This window comes from Aquarana catesbeiana, linkage group LG09 (assembly GCF_042186555.1).
Source record: "Aquarana catesbeiana isolate 2022-GZ linkage group LG09, ASM4218655v1, whole genome shotgun sequence".
NCBI lineage: Eukaryota > Metazoa > Chordata > Amphibia > Anura > Ranidae > Aquarana > Aquarana catesbeiana.
This window is the reverse complement of record NC_133332.1, coordinates 99,033,215-99,055,834: the sequence shown is the minus strand read 5'-3', so window position 1 is coordinate 99,055,834 and position 22,620 is coordinate 99,033,215. Positions and strand designations below refer to the sequence as shown.

At 43.2% G+C, this 22,620-nt stretch overlaps 1 protein-coding gene across 1 annotated transcript in view; it reads right to left on the bottom strand.

Moving 5' to 3' along the window:
* Positions 1-10,761: 10,761 nt before the first annotated feature.
* Positions 10,762-22,620, bottom strand: part of LOC141107959 (sphingolipid delta(4)-desaturase/C4-monooxygenase DES2-like) — a 49,205-nt gene continuing 37,346 nt past the window's right edge. The window contains exons 3-4 of the mRNA XM_073599060.1: positions 20,028-20,770; positions 10,762-14,983 (exon numbers count right to left, since the gene is read on the bottom strand). Coding sequence (XP_073455161.1) covers positions 14,840-14,983; positions 20,028-20,770 — 887 coding nt within the window. The 3' untranslated portion in view covers positions 10,762-14,839. The remainder of the gene's footprint in view (positions 14,984-20,027; positions 20,771-22,620) is intronic.

Genomic DNA, 22,620 nt, shown 5'->3' with positions numbered 1-22,620 from the left:
TCCTGCTCTGCTCCTCCACGCTCACTGGAGCACTGATCTGTGGACGGGGGGGGGGGGGGGGGGGGGGGGGGGGGCGGCTGTCTCAGCGGCTTGCTGAGAGGCTGAGATGGCTATTAGTCCAGGCACCTGGCGGATCCAGACTCCCAGGGTCTGGATGATGTGGTGCCTTGACTGATATTGGTGACGTCAGCAGAGAGCGAACTTCAGACCGCTCTCTGCTGAAAACAAGTCACAGGAGTGCAAAACAGATTGCACTCCTGTGACCCATAGGAGAAGCCCAGCCAAACGAGTTTAAGCTGGACTTCTCCTTTAAAGGCTAAGTTCACCTTTGATCACTTTTTTTTCTTTTTCTTTTCTAAATTCCAGCTTCCCTATGTACCAATATAGCATTAATGTACTTATTTTGCAAAAATAAAATAGCTTTACATTAATTTTAAACTGGCTTACCCAACTCTCTTCATAGCGGTTTAAACACATTGCTCGATTACTTCTGCCTTACCTCCTGGTCAGACTCAGAGGCATCGCTGGGGGGGGCGGGGGGGTGCATGCGGCACTTGGATGACACCCGCCAGAGGGGTGACACCTGTGGGCAGCGGCACCGCTAACAACGCACGGTCCGCACCCTTGCACTGATCCCTCATGTCTCGCCAGCTGTCTCCCTCAATGAAGCGGACCAAAGACCAAAGCCCTGATGGAGGGGGTCTGCACTGAGGGGGTGTCTATACTGATGGAGGGAGTCTGCACTGGGGTTTGGCTATATTGATGGAGGGGGTCTGCACTGAGGGGGCATCTATAACTGATAGAGGGGGGTCTGCACTGAGGGGGTGTCTATATTGATGGAGGGGGGGTTGCACTGAGGGGGTGTCTATATTGATGGAGAGGTTGTCTATATTGATGGAGGGGGTCTGCAATGAGGGGGTGTCTATATTGATGGAGGGGGGTCTGCACTGAGGGGGTGTCTATATTGATGGAGGGGTTGTCTATATTGATGGAGGGGGTCTGCACTGAGGGGGGTGTCTATATTGATGGAGGGGGTCTGCACTGAGGGGGGTCTATACTGATGGAGGGGGTCTGCACTGAGGGGCTGTCTATATTGATGGAGGGGGGTCTGCACTGAGGGGGTGTCTATATTGATGGAGGGGGTCTGCACTGAGGGGGTTGTCTATATTGATGGAGGGGGTCTGCACTGAGGGGGTTGTCTATATTGATGGAGAGGGTTTGCACTGAGGGGGTCTGCACTTTAGGGGGTGTCTATACTGATGGAGGGAGTCTGCACTTGGGGTTGTCTATATTGATGGAGAGGGTCTGTACTGAGGGGGGTGTCTATATTGATTGAGGGGGTCTGCACTGAGGGGGTTGTCTATATTGATTGAGGGGGTTGTCTATATTGATGGAGGAGGTTTGCACTGATGGGGGTGTCTGCACTGAGGGGGTGTCTATACTGATGGAAGGGGTCTGCACTGAGGGGGTGTCTATACTGAGGTGGGAGGTCTATACTGTTGGGAGGGGTCTGTACTTAGTGGGGGATCTGTACTGAGAGAGGGGGGTCTGTAGTTAGTGGACGGGGTCTGTACTGAGGAGGGACTATAGTTGGTGGAGGGGGGGCGGTGACACCAATTTTTTCCGCACCAGGTGACACCAACCCTAGTGATGCCACTGGCCAGACTTTAGGTCATGACAGAGGAAGGAGTTGACCAGCTGAGGGTAGATGATGCAGGGTGTGTGCTAATGAGATCAGCTGGTCAACTCCTTCCTGTGTCATGACCTAAAGTCTGACCAGAAAGTAAGGAAGAAGTAATCAAGCAGTGTGTTTAAACCGCTATGAAGACCGTTAGGTAAACCTGTGTAAAATTAATGGAAAACGGTTTTATTTTTGCAAAATAAGTACATTAATGCTTTACTGGTACATAGGGGAGCTGGAATTTAGAAGAAAAAAAAAAGTTGAACAAAGGTGAACTTGGCCTTTAAATTGTAAGAGCCACATGATTATGCATTTTTAAATGTGAAAGAGAGAGACTCCCTTCAGCAGGGAGCAACAGGCTGTGAAGGCACGTGGGTTTCATCAGCAACGTTATTACAACCAGGCATCATAAAGTAACAAAAACCTCAGAATTTACCATAAGTTTAAAGAAATGCAATTTGCCACACACTTAAGTGGCATGAGAACAAACAGAATGAAATAAAGTTGTCTTGAGTAACAACATGCCCATGTGTTGTCTTGTGTCTTTTGAATGAATCTCCCGACTGCTGCAAAAGTCTCTACAGATTTTGTTTTCCTAAACTTTTTCCATGAACTGTCTTTTGGTCAACAGGGAACAGACTGAACTGTCTGTACATGCTGTCATCTCTGTAATGTTCCTTTCTTGTTTCACAGCTAGCATTGGAACTCCGAGAGAGATGCCTACATGACACACCATTCAGGCCTCCAAGGGGACGGAATACACTAGATAACACAATGAAAGCACGTCATTCTGATTGATTATCAGACGCTCATGGAAACCAGCACAATATAATTTACACTTTTTTATAATAGTAATCTTGTGCAAACAGTGGCGGCATATAAACTCCCATATGTTTAAATGAGTCATATTTTTCTTAGTGCTACAACAGTTTTTGCAAACAGACGCCTTCCACCTACTGTACATGCATCATGAAAGGGAAAGAGTTTTCGGAAACAAGACTGACTTTGACTTTGTACTTTACCTATCCATTATGTTATATAAAAACACTCTTATGAGTGTAGCACCCTGGGGTTTAGTCAGGGAGCTCCTCACCAAATTCCTTGTCAGGAGTAGCTTCTGTAGTTAATTGCTAGAGATCCATTGATTTCTCCCTAAGTTTGGCCTGGTTGTACTTTTCTCTTCTATCACCAGGTGGCCGGGCACTTGGAGGGATTAGGTTGAGAAGGACAACTCAAGGTCAGGTTATGGGTATATGGGGTATCTCAGCCAATGGGCAGGGGTTTTGTTGAACCCCTTGGCCTGCTGGGAGAGCCTATATATTCAGGTGGAGTCAGGTGATCTCTGTTCTGTGCCACCCGGACTGCCGTCTGGGTGGACGTGTTTTATCTGCCCTGGGCTGCTAGGCCAGAGATTGGGCCTATCCCGGGGGCATTTGGCTGCCAGGCTGTGGGAGGGTCTATTACGGCTTGCAGTCCAACCAGAAGTGACGGTTCTGCCAGCTGTAGAACCTGTTGTGGTCAGAGGTAGAAGGGAAGCTGTCGCCACTAAGGGACCAACCACCTTTACCAGGGAACCACAGTGAGTAACTGAAGCAAGTACCGGAGCAGTATTCTCACCGAACGGGCACGGTGGAGAATCGGGAAACTTCAGGCGGTGATAAATTCAGGGACTAAACCAGCAGAGGTGGCACTTGCAGAGCAGCCTTGTGTGTCAAGCCAGGGACCGAGCTGGTCAGCAGAGGTGAAGCTTGAAGGTATCCAAAATGCCAAGCTAGGGACCCAGCAGGGAAACGTGGGTGACGCTTGAGGGAGATACCCCCGCAAAAGCCTTGAGGAGCTCATGGGATTCAGAGTCTGTGAATCAGAGTCCAGTGAGAGACTAGGAGCTCAAGGGGCTAAAGAACTACAAGGAGAAGTTGTAGTAAATCTGAGAGAACTGTTACGTTTGAATTAAGAACTGTTAAGTACTGTTGCCATAGGAGACAGCAATCCTGCATGTGCAGAAGTGGCACCTTGCTGGGGCCTTTCCCTGTACGGCTCTCCTCCTATTGAAGTCTCGGAGTTTGACATTTAAAATTGCAACTACTTAAGTGTGTCCTAGCCCTAACCTCTTTCCTTTGAAAAATATAAAAAGAACTGTTAAATAAAACCTCTTTTGCATCCAAGATGTGTGTGGCGCCTAATGACTTTTACCACCTTTGCACCCACCCACTATGACTCACAACCTACTACATATTGAAGGATGTCAGCTATCTTTGGCCTTGAAGGACCTCATTAGACCAGAAGAGGTTAGAGATTCTGTTACATGAGGTAGAATAAATTTACCTTTAAAGAAAAAAAAAAAATGAATGCACATTTTTTGACGGGTAAAAAAAAAATATGCATTTTTCTTTCTAGAAGCCTATAAAGCATTGCACCCAGGATCAGCAGATCGCAGGTATAATGCCAGGCTCCTGCAGACTGTCTGTGCAGCTGTCTGCCCATACCTCCACTATAGGCAGGCAGTTACTAAGAGCCCTTGCACACTGGGGCGGTTTGCAGGCGCTATTGCACTAATAATAGCGCCTGCAAACCGCCCCGAAAGTGCCGCTGCTTTCATTCCAGTGTGCAAGCCCCGAGGGCTTGCACACTGGAGCGATGCGCTGGCAGGACGGTAAAAAAAGTCCTGCCAGCAGCATCTTCGGAGCGGTGAAGGAGCGGTGTGTATACCGCTCCCTTACCGCTCCTGCCCATTGAAATCAATGGGACGGCGCGGCTATACCGCCGGCAAAGCGCCTCTGCAGTGGTATTTAACCCTTTCTCGGCCGCTAGCGGGGGGTAAAACCGCCCCGCTAGCGGCCGCATACCGACGGTAAAACGCAGCTAATAATAGCGGCGTTTTACCGCCGACGCCGCCCCCCGCCCCAGTGTGCAAGGGCTCTAAGTGACAGGAAAATCAATGAACTACCTACTGTTCTAGAGCAATGTTTCTCAACTCCAGTCCTCAAGTACCCCCAACAGGTTATGTTTCAGGATTGCTCTCAGATGAAACAGCTGTGGTAATTACTAAGGCAGTGAAACTGATCAAATCACCTGTGCAAAATAATGGAAGGCCTCTAAACAAGACCTGTTGGGGCACCTTGAGGACTGGAGTTGAGAAACACTGACCTAGAGCACTCCTCAGCGCCTTGGTAGCTCAGTGAGAACTACAAGCCGTCAGCCACAAAGACTGACAGTACATGTAGTTCATTCATTCACAGAACTGTGTAAATGAATGACACAGCCATGTCGGCGGAGGCCCGCAGAGACCTGTTCTTTTTATATAGCGACAGCCGATGCAAGGAGAAAATCCCGTTAGGGTTGCCACCTTTTCTTCAAGCCGAACCCGAACACTTTGGCGGTGGCATTTTTTTTTTGTTTTGGGGGGGGGGTATACGCTATAAGATTATAAAAGACCTGGGACACTTTTGGTGGCCTGAAAATTAGTAGTAATGTGGCACATCAAACAGTGCGTGTGCCTGAATTGTGAGTGCTCTGCACTGAATGCAGGGGTCAGATATGTCCTGGAGAGAGGGCTAGTGCTAGCAGGGGGGTGGGGAGAGTTATATATTTGCTGGGGGGCAGTGGCAGCTGGTGCTCAAAATTTTTTTTTGGGGGGGCGCAAGCAAACTAAAAAATTCTGAAAAAAACACCAATTGCAGCCTCATTGTGCCCCATTAAATGCAGCCTCTGTGCCCATCACACAGCCACTGTGCCAATCATACAGCCACTGTGCCCATCATATGCAGCCTCTGTGGCCATATGTGCTGGGGGTGCTTGGGGGGGGTTCAGATATGTGCTGGGGGGGGCACTTTGTGAGAGAAGAGGGCCAGTGCAAAGGGGGGGGGGGGGGGGGATATGTGGTGGAGGGGTCCTTTGTAATGGAAGAGAGATAGTGCTAGGGAGGGTTGTCAGATTTCAAATCCAATCCACACTTCTAGCACACCTTCCTCCTGCCAAAGCCCCTCCAGCACATATCCTCCTAACCCTACTCCACATATTTTCTACCTTGTCCTCCTTTCCAGCCATTCTCTCCCCCTCCCTCCTCCATCTACAGAGCATAATACAAACTTTCTACAGACCCGATATCAGCAGCTCCCTGCTCCCCCCTCCTCCTCCTCCTCCTCATGTGTACAGACCAGAGAAAAAGAAGGAGGGGGGGCAGGGGGGCGCTTTGATACACTGACACTGTGCTCTACTCTGCTGAACCAAGCTACTGTCAGGGAGATGGGAGACATGTCACTCTCGGTGCAGTCCATGTGAATGATGTGTCCGGGTCTGGGGCAGAAGTAAACCCGAACACAACATGCAAAAACCGGACTGATCGGGAGAAAACTGTACAGGTGACAACCCTAAATCCGAGGCATGCTGTCGGGGAGGGGGGGGGAGAGTAAGAAATCGGGGGAAGAGCAGTGAGATGCTAAACATGTTACATCAGTGTTTCTCAATTCCAGTCCTCAAGGCGCACCAAATAGGTCATATTTTCAGGCTTTCCGTTATTTTGCACAGGTGATTTGATCAGTTTCACTGCCTTAGTAATTACCACAGCCGTTTCATCTGAGAGAAATCCTGAATTCATGACCCGTTTGTACGCCTTGAGGACTGGAATTGAGAAACACTCGGTTACACCCTAAATATGGGTGTAACATTTAACATGATCAGAAAGGTGAACTTATCCTATATTATGCTTAAAGTCAGAAGGCGTTGCTGCTTATATTCTGGAGTACATAGCTTGGAATGTTTCGTTATAAGGAGTGCAAAATGTATTTTTTTTCACACTTTCTTCATATCAAAATTTTTTAAAATAAATATAAAACAAATCAAAATGTTACAAAATGAAAGAGTCACCTTTCCCTATAAAAATATGTACTGCATAATGCAAATGCAAAATGTTATTTGGCACAAAAGCAAGACTTGAAATAAGATCTGGGAGCCCAAGGTTTTAAAGCAGGGGTGCCCAACCTTTTGAGGAGTGAGGGCCACCTTAGCGACTCGGTAACTGGTCATGGGCCACAATGAGTGGAGTGGGCAGATCCGTGTCCACTCCACATATGCAGAGCAGACACAGAGCCCTCTCTACACTATGGGCCTTCTAGTCCTATCTGTCCAGACAGAAAGGGAACAGATCCCCTTCTGTTTTTCTTTAAGCCTATGGGATTGGAGAGAGGCAGGTGTAAATGAACACAAGTCTGTTTACATCTGTCACTCCTTAGAGATGAATGGAGGGTCCGATGGGGTCCACCTGAAAGACAGACCCGATCGGACCAATCAGGTGAAATGTGCCTATAGCTGCATTCATACTGATGCACTGCAATTTACCTGCACTTCAACGGACCTCAATCTTCCCTTCTTCCTCAGGATTCCTGCAGGTATCGTTGGCTGCTGCTGTCCCCCAGGCGGGTATGGCTGGTGGCTGCTGCTAGCTGTCCTCCAGGGCTGGTTGATACTGCTGGCTGGTACCCGACCCACCATCTCTGAGTATCAGTGTGACAGGAGCCGGTGTCTTGTCGAATACAGTCCCCTATCCAAAAGTGTCCGCCCTGTACTGCGCAGGCGCAGTACGGAGGACAAACGAGACGCCAAAAGTCTCCGAAGTTCAACAGCTGATCGTCAGCTGTACACGGCGCCTGTGCTTTTATTCTTACCCTATGTCCAGGTTCATTCCCTACTATCCAAGTGGACATAGAGTAAGAACAAATAGTTGCCGAGCGCAGCGAGGCCGTGCCCGAAGCGAGCCCGAAGCGTGGCGAGCGAAGCGAGCCCGCGAGGGGCCCTCTTGCAAAGCCATCACTAACAAGTGCCCGAGCGCCGTGTACAGCTGATGGTCAGCTGATCAACTTCGGACACTTTCGGTATCTCTATGATAGGAGGACAGTTCTCGGCAGAACACCGGCCCTAAAGGAAGCATGGCGCTGCAGTAGAGAGCAGAGCCGATGCTTCCTATATTGCTCCTGTCACAGACGAAGTACATTTGGTATCATTCCACCTGTGACAGGAGCCGGCACTATACAGGAAGCATCAACTCTGCTTCCTCTAGTGCCAGCTGTTCTTCTCACTAATGCTCGGTGATAGCGGAACCCACAATCTGGGCTTGTTGACCCGCCATCCCAGAGCAGGAGGTGGCGGGCCACATTAGAGGGCATGTGACCCGTGGGCCAGCGGTTGGGCACCCCTGTTTTAAAGCAACCTTTGCTGCAAAGAGACGTTGATCTGTAAGAAGTGGAAAAGTTGGAAGCAGTGGCCACAGGGAGTCAGAAGCTGTCAGTGCTAGAAGGCAAGTCTGCTATAATGTTCAAGTATGCTATATAGAATTCAAGATACTAGGAGCCAAATGGTTAATTAGGAGAGTGTCACATAGTAACTGACACCTGCTACATCAAAGCACACACTACTCATTTATTGATGGTAGTTTTGATCACTAATCGATTCTTCAGTGTACAAGTACTAGATGTGGTTGCTGATTTCTTGATATAGATGACATCTTTAGCTGGGTATACACAGAGGGTTTTTTTGTTCTCTTGTGACCAGGACATAAATGAAAAGTGTCACGGAACGTCCCACACTCCGCTTGAGTGCTTCCGTCAGTATACCGCAAAAAGAAAAATTTCCGCATCAACACAAGTGATGTGTGCATGCAGGGATCTTACCCATTGCACTATTGTATTCCGACAGCAGGGACTTCAGAGCCCCCCTCCAATATGAATATACTGATCATGCCAGCTGCTCAGCAGGACCATTTAACAGAAACTGGTCAGACACAGGTACACACAGAGCAAAATCCAGCAGAATCCTTCTGAAGCAGTCAATTTTCAGTCTGTTTATACTCGGCTTTACTCATTGTGACTTGGCTCAAATGCAACCCCAAGAATCTGGCAGCTCCAGAGGAAGTTTGAGTAAAAGCTAAGGCTACAGACACATGGGCAACTAGCCCTGGTATCAATGACAGCAGCAGGAATCCGTTGATTTCTGCAACTGTTTTTGCCACCTGTGAGTGGGTAGCTGTGGCTGCAGTGCCTGTACACTTTAATAACAGCTCAGTGGAGTCCACAGCCATTCGTGGCTATTCGCAGTTGCCCATGTAAATATAGCTTAAGAAGCTGGGTATGTTAATGCAGGTTGGTGCGCACTGATTTTTGTTGTATTGCATTAATGGATGAGTTCACGTTTAAAAAAAAAAAAAAAATTGCACTTTTTTTACAGGGGAAAAAAAATGTGCATTTACGATTTTTCTTTTTCGGAGCCTGGAAAGCATTGCACCAGTGATTAGCAGGTTGCTGATAACATGCAGGTCTCCCCCATACATTATACGTGCAGGCAGTTTCACACTGACAGGAAGACTCAATGAACTACCACAAAGCTCAACAGCGCCTTGGTAGTTCATTGAGAATTACAGGCCGACAGCCGCAAAGGATGTCTGGACTTGTAGTTCATTCATACACAGAGCTCTGTAAATGAATGACGTGGGCGGATCACTGAACATCTACACTGTTCAAAAAGTGGCAGCTAGTACAGGGAACGTCTTTCATACGGAGAGAGAGAGCAGCGGGGAGAACATGATAAATGTTCCACCCTAAAAATGGATGGAACATGCAACATGTGTATATTTTAAAAATCATTTAGGCCCATTCATACTAGTGAGTTTTTGGTAATGTGCAGCAGACCTAAAGTTAAAAAAAAAAAAAAAAAAAAAAAAATGTTTTTAGATCCACCTGCCCCCCAGCTTTATATGAATTCCATCCTTAGCCAATATGGGAGTGTACTAACCAATGACCCATATACACAGATCATTCATATAGCAATCTTAACAGACTCCTTTAATTAATTCCTTGAATCCCCCCCCTAAGTTCAGCTCACTGATGTAACATTCTTACCCTTCTTCCCCTAATTCAGTGATGTTCACTGTTCTGTGTGCCCAGTGAAAACCTCTAGCTGCATCCTCTCCATACTGTATGTGACTCAATTTATTCCTATGGTACAGATGTACTTCGCAGGACCACCATGAGCATGGCTCTCCTATAGGAATGCATAGGGTCATGACATGCATGTACATTATGAAGAGGAGATGGCTGAAGGTTTTCTCTGCAAGGGATGTGCAGCACTGAGCAAGAGTGAACATTACTGATCAGGGAGAAAGGTAATGCCGCGTACACACGGTCGGATTTTCCGACGGGAAATGTTCGATGGGAGCTTGTTGTCAGAAATTCCGACCGTGTGTAGGCTCCATTGGACATTTTTCGTCGGAATTTCCGACAAACAAAACTTGAGATCTGGATCTCAAATTTTCCAGCAACAAAATCTGTTGTCGGAAATTCCGATCGTGTGTACACAATTCCGACGCACAAAGTTCCACGCATGCTCAGAATCAAGGAGAAGAGCCGCACTGGCTATTGAACTTCATTTTTCTTGGCTCGTCATACGTGTTGTATGTCAACGCGTTCTTGGCGATCGGAATTTCCGTCAAGATTTGTGTGACCGTGTGTATGCAAGACAAGTTTGAGCCAACATCCGTCGGGAAAAAAAAAAATGGATTTTGTTGTCGGAATGTGCGATCATGTGTACGCGGCATAAAGTATGTTACCAGGTGGGCTGCACTCAGGGGATGGGGTAAATGAAAGGAAGACTTCATCAAAGGTGAAGCTGCTCTCTAAGGTTGCAGTATGAATGATCTGTATGTATGCGCAATTGGTAAACTTTTTATTTTGAGTTTGATAGCATAGGAAAGGATTATAACCTCTGACAAGTTTGTACGTGTCCTTTAAAAGCCTTTTATCTTGAAGGTGGACACAGAAGCATACATCCTAGTTTTTTTTTTTATATACTATAGGTACTCTCCCAGGTGAAGGAAAAGGGTAATACGTATAAATGAGGAATTTAGGGCAATCTGCAACCTATAATGCAGCTGCTTTTCATAAGGTGGTGCAGAGTAAAGTATCTTTTCACATTTTTTCAGCTCTCTTTGCTAGATTGCTTGAGTTTGCTTGTCAAGAATATCATTGTAATACTTTGGTGTACATGGCCTAAAATATCTACAGAGAGGTACAGGCAGTAAACAACACAAAGAGTGCAGCATGTGAAAACATTTACTTCACATTAGAAACAATCTTAATTAAATTTAACAATCTTAAACGTCTCTTTTTTAAAAATTCAAAATATACAAAAATACCATATACACACAGCAAAAATATAAACACAAATTTAGATAAAACTACCACCAACCTATATTCAGTGTCAAATCACATCATAATGGACATACCAACTTCATGTATATCTGTCAGGTAAACAAATAAAAAATCTAGGAGGTGCCTGCACATACCTGAAGACTTTTGAAGTGCATTGAAAGACCACAAAACCTGTGCTTATATTTGCAAGACTCAACACTTCCCTGTAGTGTTGAAGGCGCCCTCCTGTTGGCCCACAGCTATAATGGGCAGGCTTTCAATACTGCTAGAAGTGTAGAATCTAGCAGAGTTGAATGCCTTGGATTTTTAGGGTGCCAAGATGCACTTGAAGAGGAAAGAAGATATATGCAGACACCTATGGGTGGCTGGATTATATGCATGTATTAACGATGTTCTAGTATTACCCCAACGTGTGCATTTTAACTTTGCAATGTGTGCCAGTAAAAGGTACACTTTAAGGCTACACATTGTAAACTGCTATTGTGTGAGCTATTCAATATAAGAATAGCAACTAATTCTCTAGGAACCAGAAGCTCTTCCATTATAGCTCAAGTCCATCTAAATCTGGAATTTCAGTTGTAAGGGTTTGCTAGCAAGTGAATCACCTACCAGTCTTTTATATTGCATGCTGGTGTCACTCTCCGGATTCTGCATAATGTAAAGAAAATGTATAAATGGGCATTCAGTTTACAAGAGAATGACCCCCGATTAGTAGAAGGGTGAAGCTATTAACTATTTCAGGGAGATCTTGGCACTGGAATGTTTAAGATATACAAGTCAGCTGGGTATATTTGGATTGAATCACCAAAGAAAACCCAAGTTCCAGTTTAACATAGATTTCAAGCAGTATTAAAGTGGTTGTAAACCCTTACAGACCACTTTTTGCTACAGGTAAGCCTATAATAAGGCTTACCTGTAGCTACCCCGGATACCTCCTAAACCTGCACGGTTTAGATGATATCCCCTGTATTTGCATGTGTCTACGTCATCAGCACATGTGCACTGAAGCAATGGCACATACGTACGATGTGATGGCTGCATTGGTTTCCCTTTTTTAGGCTCTCTTTTCTATTTTCATCTGGTGATCCAGCCAGTAAGTCCCTTGTTTTTCAACAGAAAAGCTCTCTTGCAGTTACAGGGGTGAGACAACCCATTTAACACAAGCAGGGGTGCTTAAAATAATCAGCTTTTATTTATGTAAAAACCTTTATCCCAAAAAGAAAAAAAAGCGGTTTTCTGTAACTGTAAAGTGTGAGCTGGAGTTTGGTTTCGTTTAGTTAGCATATCTAAATCTACAAGTAGATCTAACCCCCGCAACTGACAATGTTGCTGTCCAGTGTCTGTATAATACAGGTGGTGTGTTACTGGCCAGGTCAATGAGGGGAAAATGGAGAAAAAAAAAAAGAAAAAAAAAAAAGAAAAAAAAAAAGGGGAAAAAAAAACCAAACTTATACAGCCACTGCATCCAATCATTGGTAAACTGCAGTATATTACATTTTTGGTTTTGGGTTTAACACCACTTTCATCTTTAATCCTGCAATCTAGCACTTGATAATGATTGCTTGGTTGACTGCAGAAAATAACTGCTTATACTGTATATACAAGGCAACCAGAACTGCTCCTTTCATGAAGTGAGTTAAGAACTTTGTCTCAAATGGCACAAACTAGGAAACCTTCTTGCCTTGCCTCATAGGCCTCCACCCATCAGTAGGATGTTGCAATACTTTGATCTCTGCCCAGACAATGCTATGGAAAGGTGGGCCTTACTGCTGCTGGGAACAGCCAGTTAACATATATCTAAAGCCAGAAGGTTTTTTTTTTTTTTTAATTGCATGAGGAAGTGCTGAAACCTGTCTTTCTTTTGTCTGTGTCCTTGCTGGGAAGATTCACTCTATTCGCCCTGATGATTATTGTCACCAGGACAGAAAAATGTATTGTTATCACTTGAGCAGAAATAGAGAGGGCGTTGGGGGCATCTGTGCCAGTAACATCTGTAAAAAAATAAAAAGGAGGGGAATTTCTCATTACTTTATAGAGTTCCTGACTTTTTTTTTTTTTTTCAGGGAAATGTCCTTAATAAAACAGCCACAAAACCAACCTGACAGGGGTTTAAAATATAACTAATGAGAAAAGTTTTTTTTTTTATAGTTTTGGACAGAGTGGATAGGGATTAGAACACCTATTAGGTTTATTTTGCTGTCTGTGCCCTGGTTAGGTAGAGTCACCCTCTCTATTTGTCCTGTTTACCGTCATCATTGAAAATCCAACATTTTGGGCTGCCCTCAGAAAAGTAATCTTCCAATAGGGACACTAGTTCTGGTGACTTTGGGGGGCCCCAAGGGATTCCCTTAAATTGTAGGGTGTTTCTTTCACTTCTTGTTTTGGATATGGGACAGAAAAAGAAGGTACATCTCCCTAATGGGATGCAGATGGCAAAAGAAAAAATTGACAAGGGTTATGACTCTCCCTTACTTTACCCAAAATGAAAAAAATGTTGCCTATACTTCTACTTTAAAAATTTCCCACTCTATCCAAAACAAAAACAAAAACATTTTGAGATCAAAGATATACCTTAAGTGTTGCCACACTAGCTACAGTCAGAATGACAGGTGCACTCTAGGGAATGAAATGAAAACTAGGAGGATTAGACATTGCTGATCAAATGGGGAATGGGTAACAAAAAAAAAAAAAGCATGACTGTTATACTTATGTGCTATGAGATATGGTACTGTGACAGATTCTCAGCGAATACCTCTGCTCTGAGAAAGTAGGCATTATATTAAAAAAAAAGTTTTTGTTTTTTTCAAGCCTGGGGAAGGAAAGTGAAGGTTGCACGTTGCCCTGCGAAATAATCTGCTACATCTGCTCCTCCAAAAGTCACAGCACTTGCAGCTGTTCCACTATTACCTGAAGATTTCCTGTTTCTGCACTTTGCTCTCGGCAGTCAGGAAATCCACATAGACCTCTGTGGGACCACCACTTCGTAGGATGCATAGACGAGAGCAGAAATGGGTAGTTTGTGGGCATTAGCTGAACAGTGGGGAGAGCTATGACTGATCCAATAGATCTGGTAAAGTGCAACTTCCCTCACCTCCTCACAAGACCACATAATGACCTACTTAGTAAAAGAGGACAACTGGTTCATCGCAAGACTTATGTAGACAGCAGCAGAAATACAGCAATATGTAGAATCAATATTAGCTTGCTTCTTTCCATGAACCTAACGCTCCCATCACGTGCACACCCAAGAGCACATCCCGGCTCAGCTGTTCCGATTGTCAAGTAGAAATGACTGGTCTGCACATAGATTCTGTCATAGATGTAAAACCAGCTTTAATTAAAAAAATTAGAGGATTCACAATATATGGTCTCGCCTGTCCATTTCCTGCTCCAACCCGTTTCACCCACAAAGGGCTTAATCATGGAGACTATAGGTTGTGAATCTTCTAAAGCTGTAAAGCTGGTTTTGCATTGGTGCTGGCATCAGTGAGCATAACGTTCATTTCCTTTTTATGAGCAGAACTACATTAATAGAGTCTTGTAGGCAAAATAAATTTAGTTTTCTTTGTCTTTGCCTCCTTGGCATATATGGCCAGGAAACACAAATAACACTAAACTATCAATGCTTACGTATGTATATTTGATACATGCAGATTTTTTTAAACACTCTCTGTTCATTAAGATTTGTGTCTGTACCAACAACAAAAATTACAAAAATTAATAGAAATTTTAAAAAGTCCCCTAGCACTTCAACATGTTTTACTTATTCGTTCATGGCCTCCTACAGAAAGAAGACAAGGGACCAGGAAATGTACTCCGTGTGAAAATAAAGAGGCTCCGGAAATGCACATGTAGTCCTGTCTAGGGAACGCTGAATCACATAACACTTTATAACCATGAAAATGAACATACTTGCTGTATTAACCAAGAAATAAATTAATATTTAATTGTCCAATGACGGTTATTCCTTCTTTGCCAATTCACATTCTCTCTTGACACGGGAAAAAGGTCCCAGTTCCTTGCAAAATACAAAGTCCCAAAGCACACGTCCCCACGATGTATGGTAAGGTAAGGTGTCATAATACTCAGAAGCTATTCTACGTACCTGTAAGTGATGAAAACAGAGGGAATAATGACACAGTGCTAAAAGATTTGAACATTCAAATGCTAAAATATTCTTGAAATTGCTGTTGTTTTTTAGGTTTAAATGATTTAAAACTAATGTATGTTTTTTAACCAATGAAAAAAAAAAAACCTTTGTTTTACAAATAAACATTGAAGAGTGATAGAGCCTTTACAGATTATGTTAAAAAAAAAAAAATAAATAAATAAAAAAAGAAGCACAGCATAAGCTGTCTGGAGTGTGTGTGTGTGTGTGTGTGTGTTTGGTTTCAGCTTGAGCCATTGAGCTCTGTTAGCTAATAGCTAATATTCACCAAACTGAAAATACATATTTTTAAATATTGTTCTTTTTTTTGTCCTGATTTTAATAAATACAGAAAATATATGTAAAACCACTGTGCATTCCTTTCAATACTGTAGGAAGAGCTGTGTGTGTTTCTTAGAAATGGAGGGTAATTATGTGTGTCTCATTCTTGCACAACTGCCCTAATGATTACACAAGCATAAAATACTATCTACTTTTTAGAAAACTTTGTAAGGGTTAAAAATGCAGGCATAGTTATGTATGTTAGATAGAAGTACCTACAAAATGTGTGCTCAGGTGGTCTTAATTTGCCTTACTAGTGCTTGCACTGCTCAGGTCCTGATATTCCCTGTCATCAGGGCTGAGAGAGTACATTTTCTAAACAAGCAATTCTCAAATTGTATTTGCCATTTACAAACCCCCAAATAGTCCTTAAATCTAAAACAAATCTAAAACCCACTACAATGTGAGGCACTGTAAAGGACAATTTTTTTTGTAAAAAGTCATAATTTCGATAGCTAAGAACACAAATAACCCATGGTAATGAAAATACTACATGCATTCTGCTTTTGTGCACCAGGCCTATTAAGAAAATGGAAGCTTGGACAAGATGGCAGCAAGAAATATATGACAGGAAAGGAAATGTAAGACAGATGATTTTTTTTTTTTTTTTTGCTAAAGTTTTTGCTAAATAACCGGTTTTACAAGGAGTGGAAAAATGTAAAACATGGGAAATAGTATGAAATCACGAGGGATTGTGTCATAACTGAACTCCATGTGACCTGCACATTTATGATGTATTTGAGTAATGTGTTAACGAAAATTCCAAATCAATTATCAGTTGACCAACCTGTCCTACAGAAATCCTTAACCGAACTTTGGAGCCTGGTCTGCTAGAAACTGAAGTTAATAGGTAACCACGATTTAAAACCTACAGCCAGATGCCCTACCTATGTGAGCTCATTATAAGTAAGGGTCACAACTTGCAGATCTATCAAAAAGCCATTTGTATATTTTATATGGATACTGCAACAAAGCAGTTCAAGTCTTACTGGTCAAATCCACAGAATGTACACTGATCATGTAACTGCTTAATAATGAAACTATGAAATGTACACTTTTTAAAAGGGTCAGGTTGTCAAAGCTGATAATTAGGTTTATTCTAACATGGTGGTGGTGGTGGTGGGGGGGGGGGGGGTGATCACCCACTGGTTAGTATTTAAGGGACTGTGGTAAAGAGTACTGTGCACATACAGTGCCACATTCATTATGGGGTCTTTTTCTTCCTGCCACGCTTCTTATTTCCCTCACATTAGGCAGGACTTAGAAGTACCGAGACTACCCTTATAGAATCAGGAGTATCAAAGAATATGTAAACCCAACATTTCATATTCCTGATATGTGTCTGCTGTACCATGTACTTGTATGAAAAACTATCCTATTGTCTTTGTATTACTTCCTTTATGTCAAATCCCTGGTGCGCTTGCCACTCCCTTTGCTTTCCTATTAAAAAATGATCACACTAAACAGGAGAGCACATCGTGGTCAATTCTCTAGCTGTGCCGTGAACTCCGTGTGCTCTCCTCCAATGATCAAACATGTCCTGACACGCCCCCCTCTGCACAGCCATTCACTAGAAAGCTCAGGGTGCTGCTGCTTCTCCTTCCCCTGATATTATGCAGCTGAGAACAGAGGGAATGTGATCACTCAAAAAAGTGAAAAAAATAAAACATATTATAATTCTTTTTTATTTTTTATATCTATCTGTTACACAAATGTTTTGCCCATTTTAAACTGAAGGGGTTGTTTTACAAGGTGATCGTTTACAGTCACTTTAAGACTTCAAATTGGTAGCAGGAAAGCCAGATTCAGTGTGTACCACTGAAATGCTGTGTAAGTGTAAGCCTCATGCACACTGGTCGTTCTAAAAATGCCATTTGCTTTAGCTGTAGAATGAGTTTTGCAGCGTTTTTGCAGTAGTGTTTTTCAGCATTTTTTTGCAGTACCGTTTTTTAGCAAAACTATACTCCCACAAAAGCTAATGGCTCAAAAATGCAGATAAACGCCGAATAGCCAAGTTTTTCAGCATTTCATTCAACTTTTATCAGCGTTAGAGCATTTTTACAGCTGAAAAACTCCTTTTAAAAGGCCTCATGCACACTGGATGTTATAAAAACGGCAGTAACGTTCCTTGTAGAAAGCTGCAGCTGTAGAATGAGTTTTGCAACTTTTTTGCAGTAGCGTTTTTTCAGCACTTTTTAGCAGAACTATACTCCCACAAAAGCATATGGCTCAAAAACGCTGATACGCAGATTATTCACTTTTTTAGTGTTTTTCAGTTTTTATCAGAGTTAGCCCATGTTCTCATTGGGGCAATTTGGCATGCGATTTGACATGTCAAATCGCATGCCAAATCGGAGTCTATTGCCGGCAATGGCACCATCCGAATCAGTGCGACACCGCACTGATTCCCAAAAGTAGTTTCTGCACTACTTTTGGCGGCTTCGGGGGAGATTTCAATAGGCATCTGTGCATGAACCCGCACAGATGCCTCTCAAATCGCCCCCAAAGTCAGGCTGAAATGCCAATTTGAATCTCGCACAATTTCAAACACGCATTCAGTGTGAACCTGGGCTTAGAGCGTTTTTACAGCTGAAAAACTCCTCTTAAATCCCACTAGTTCTGTTTTTTTTTCCAGACAGAAAACACCCCTGCCAAAAACACACTGATAACAGCCTATGTGAGCATGGGCACAGGATAACATGCTGAGATCATTGGTGTGCGCAGCCTATTGCATTAGGGTGTGCACCCCAGAGAACAAACACATGTGCATGTATATCAGCAGAGCAGTGGACGGTGTCAGTAGAGCAGAGATTGGTGTCAGTAGGGCAGTGGATGGTGTAAGTAGTTTTTTGTCTTTACTATTTTTTTACAACTTAATTTTTTTATTATTATTTACAATATGTTTTATTATTCTTTTATATTTTTTTTAGGAGCCCCAATGGGGGGCTTTGGTGGAATGTCAAGGGTCTAAACAGATACTAGATGTCTCCTTTTTGAGACGGAGAAAGGAACCGAGGACAGCGATTCCTCAGTCCCTTTCTTTGCAGCCTCAGCTGCACTGGACAGTGAATGACTGGGAAGTGCTCTGTGCTGAGCAGCTTTTTGTTCATTCACAAACTGAAGCATAGTAAACATAGTTTACTATGCACAGTTAAGAATGAACACAGGAGCAATCTGTATAGGATTTAGAGAAAGAAGGGCTTGGTAAATGAAATATTTACTGGCCCCTTCCCCTGCTCTCCATCCTGAAACATCTCCCATAGCAGCTGGTGGGAGAGGAGAGGAAGGAAGCTGGAAGCACTGCAGGGGGGAGACAAGGGGAGCCAGAAAGCAGGGGGTTAGGGGTGTGCCCAGGCACACTTAGCACACCCTGTGCGCACGCCTATGGCTAAGAAGTTTACTGGCTGCAAAAAAAAAAAAAAAATCTGAAGCCCAAAACAGCAGCTGTAAAAACATCCAGTTTGCATAAGGCCAATGCTTAAGCAAATTTTTTATTTTATTTTAGATGGAGTATAAAAGGGTTATACTAAGATCAAATTACACACAGGTGGACTTTATTTACTAATTAGATGACTTCTGAAGGCAATAGGTTCCACTAGATTTTAGTTAGGGATATCAGAGTAAAGGGGGCCGAATACAAATGCACGCCACACTTTTCAGATAGTTAATTGTAAAAAATAAAAATAAAAAAAAAAAAAAAAAAAAACATTTATCATTTTCCTTCCACTTCACAATTATGTGCCTCTTTGTGTTGGTCTATCACATGAAATCCCAATAAAATACATTTATATTTTTAATTGTAACATGACAAAATGTGGAAAATTTCAAGGATTATAAATACTTTTTCAAGGCACTGTATATTAAATAAAAATAAAAATAGTAACAGACAGTGGCTAACAAAGATCCACTAAAACAGATAATCATCTTATAGATTCATACTATTGGTGTATATAGTTCTCTCTGTTACTTGTCACTACTTAAAAAAAGATAAAAAAATAAAATAAATAATGTGGCTTTTGTTTTCTGTACAGGTTCAGAGGTAATACCATGACAGTCATACGCTTTTAAGAGCCAGAATTATTAAACCTGGACCTATAAATATTGAAAAATCTTGCAAATTTTTATCACGCTTAATTTTTTATGGTGAATGTGGAAGAATGGAACGTGATACGGCACATAGAAGCCAATTTGTTCTTTGCTTTAGCCTATATAAATCCATTTATACACTGTCTGGTAATTATGGGGTTAAAACAGGCAATGAGAAAATACAATGCCTCCTCAAAGCTTGTCTATTCCTGTCTGAAAAGCGTTCTGAATTATGATCATGCTTCAGACAGCAAAACAAGTTTAACGAGGACATAGACTCCTATGGTGGCTTTGAGATGCAGCAAAGCACCAAGAAACGACATGGGGCATTATTTCTGAAGCACAGCATAGCAATGCAAAGCTTGTATTGGCATTCAGAGTGCTTAAAAAATGCAGGTCAAAGGCCACATTTTAAAGCCAGTGAACTGGATCTCTTTCAGACTTTGCATACATATGGGCTGTCTTGTTATTTTCTGCCAGGACTTTTAAGTACCAGTTAGTTAAACTGCACATGTAATACATATAGAGTTCTTTACTATAGAAAACTGTGGTAGATATAAATGAATGGTCTTACCTCTGGAAGTTTGCTTCCAGGAATGCTGGGAAAGTCGTGATGTTCCATGTGATAGCCAACGTTGAAGGTCAGCAGGTTGAGTGGTCCATAGTAAGAGTACGTTTCATAGCCTTTTAGAAACATATAGTGCTCCGCAATAAAATGCCCAGATATGGGGTGCAGACCCATTGACAGAATAGACCCAGCCAGTAAATATACAACAGGCTTCAGCCCCCACAAATGATATATCACCATGTCAAACGAAAACTGAACAATGGCATTAATGACCTCCATATGGGTGATGGGCTTGGGATTCACATAGAGAGGTCGTAGGACATAGAGTAGCGGCTGTAGAATGATCCAGATTATTTTGCGTACAGGAGTACAAAAAACCCTTCCCTCGAAACAAGTGGGAATATCCACATCCAAGATGTCTCCTCCAAGATATCGGTGATGATCGATGTGGTACTTTTTGAAGGATGTTGAATATGGCATGGCAATAGGAAGATTAGCAAACATGCCAAAGAAACGGTTCCAACGGGCTGATTTGTTTCCAAATGCCACATTGTGAGAAATGTCATGAATGGCAAGAGTCAGTGAATGGTTTATCACACCACCAAAAGTATAGGACCAAAAAATCAACCACTTCCAGGACAGATCACGAACAAGGTAACAGCAAAGGATTTGGACAAGCACCATGCAACTAACAGTCCATTTAAGTTGCGGGTCAGGTCCCATTAAGTTCTTGATCTGTGGATATTTTGCTGAAATGATAAAAAAAAAAAAAAAAACAGGAAAAATTAATTGTTTTAGCCAACATATAAAGACATACATGAATAAAATATGGCCATATTGAAAAAACAGCGCAAAAAGTATCAAAGCAGTAAACTGGAGCAACCAGTCAGATTTTAGATTAATGAAGGTAACTAAAGGATGAATTCTGATTGCTTACTACAATTCTCAATTTTCTTTATTGAATCCACCTAAATAGATATATTATTTGTGAAGTTTGCAAAAGCCAGTTTATAAGATTTACAATGGGGGTCAGCAACCAGTATATCGTGGACAGGTGACTGGTAGATCGCGGTCAGGGCTTGCTGACCCGTCATCCCAGAGCCTCAAACAGAGTGTAATGCAGAGGGACTTGTAAAGTTGGAGCTGTAGTAGGGAGCAGCCTAAGCCGATGCCTCCTATGTAGTTCTGGTTCCTGTCCCATGAAGAATAATACCGAATGCACTCAATCTCTGATCTCGGCTAGCGGTCTCCAGAGTGATGCCAGCAGCAAGAAAAAAGGGAGACCTTCAGGTCAGTGTGAAGCAAGAGACTTGGCATTATAGTATAGGGCTGCTTTCACACTGATGTGCTGCAATTTACCCACACCGCGAGTGCCGTGCAGTGTACCTGCAGCTTTCCTGCGGGTTTGCTGTGCTTAGCCATTGACTTCTATTATATCCTGTGGGTTTGGTGCAATTTCTGAATGCAGGAGTTTTGATATGCTTTCAGAAAGTGCACCACACCTGCAGGATAGAAGTCTATGGCAAAGCGCAACTAACCCAGGAAAGTCGCAAAAGCACTGTGCTGCACCCACGGTGCAAGTAAACCACAGAACATCAGTGTGAAAGCAGCCTTATAGGGGGCTCAGAACAGTAAGGGTTCATTTGCAGTTGGGGGGGGTTAGTAAAACCCCATAGTTAAGCCGTGTTTTTACAAAGCCCGTCCCAACAGCACCCCCTTTAGCTGCAGTGGCCAGGGGTGTACATGTCACAGTAGGAGTTGGTTGGAGTATGCCCTGTCATGGTTGGTGGGTGTAGCACCTGCCAAGCATGACCCATTCAAGTGAATGAGGCCACTCTGCAAATGCCCTGCAATCTTGTGAAGTACAGCAAACAAGGGGTTAAAGCAGGCAGCATTGTGTTGCTTTCTCACAACCTGCTTTAACCCCTTTGACCCTGCAGAAGCTTGGGCCCTGTTTACGTGAATAGGTTGCGATTGACAGGCGGTAGCACCCACCAAATTCAACAGGGGGTTTAATTCCTGCTGAGGCATGTGTACACCTTTGGCTGCTGCCTCAGCAGCAAAAAGGGGGTAGGGGTTGGGGGCGGTAAACTCAATCACAGGGTTTTAGTACCCCCCCGTACTTTATGTGTTAACGAGCCCTAAGGGTGCCGCTGCCGAATGCAACTAAGGGCCCATTCACAAGTGCAGCAGGCACTGCTGCTCCTCTGTAAAGTGATCAGTGTGTGTAACAGATGGCAAGGCGGCAATATGTTGCCTCCTTACCACCTGATTTAAACCTATGATTGCCATGCAATGAACATAATTGCAAAACAGTAGTACGGCAATTAGAGGTTTAAATCTGGTGTGAGGAGACACTGTGCCCAGTGATCAGGGATCGGCAAGGTGTCCGCACACGGATACTGGTGTCCGCGGCTGCCCGTTCAATCTCAAACTGTCCCGTGTGCCATGCATACAATCTCATACCACAAGCAGTCTTTATTTAAATGTTATTTTAAACTTATTTGTACTTGTAGAACTAGACCAGAGCGTAGACAGAGTGCTTTTTGATGGTTTTAATTTGAAATGTCCTTCACTAAGGTCTGTACTTTGAAAAATG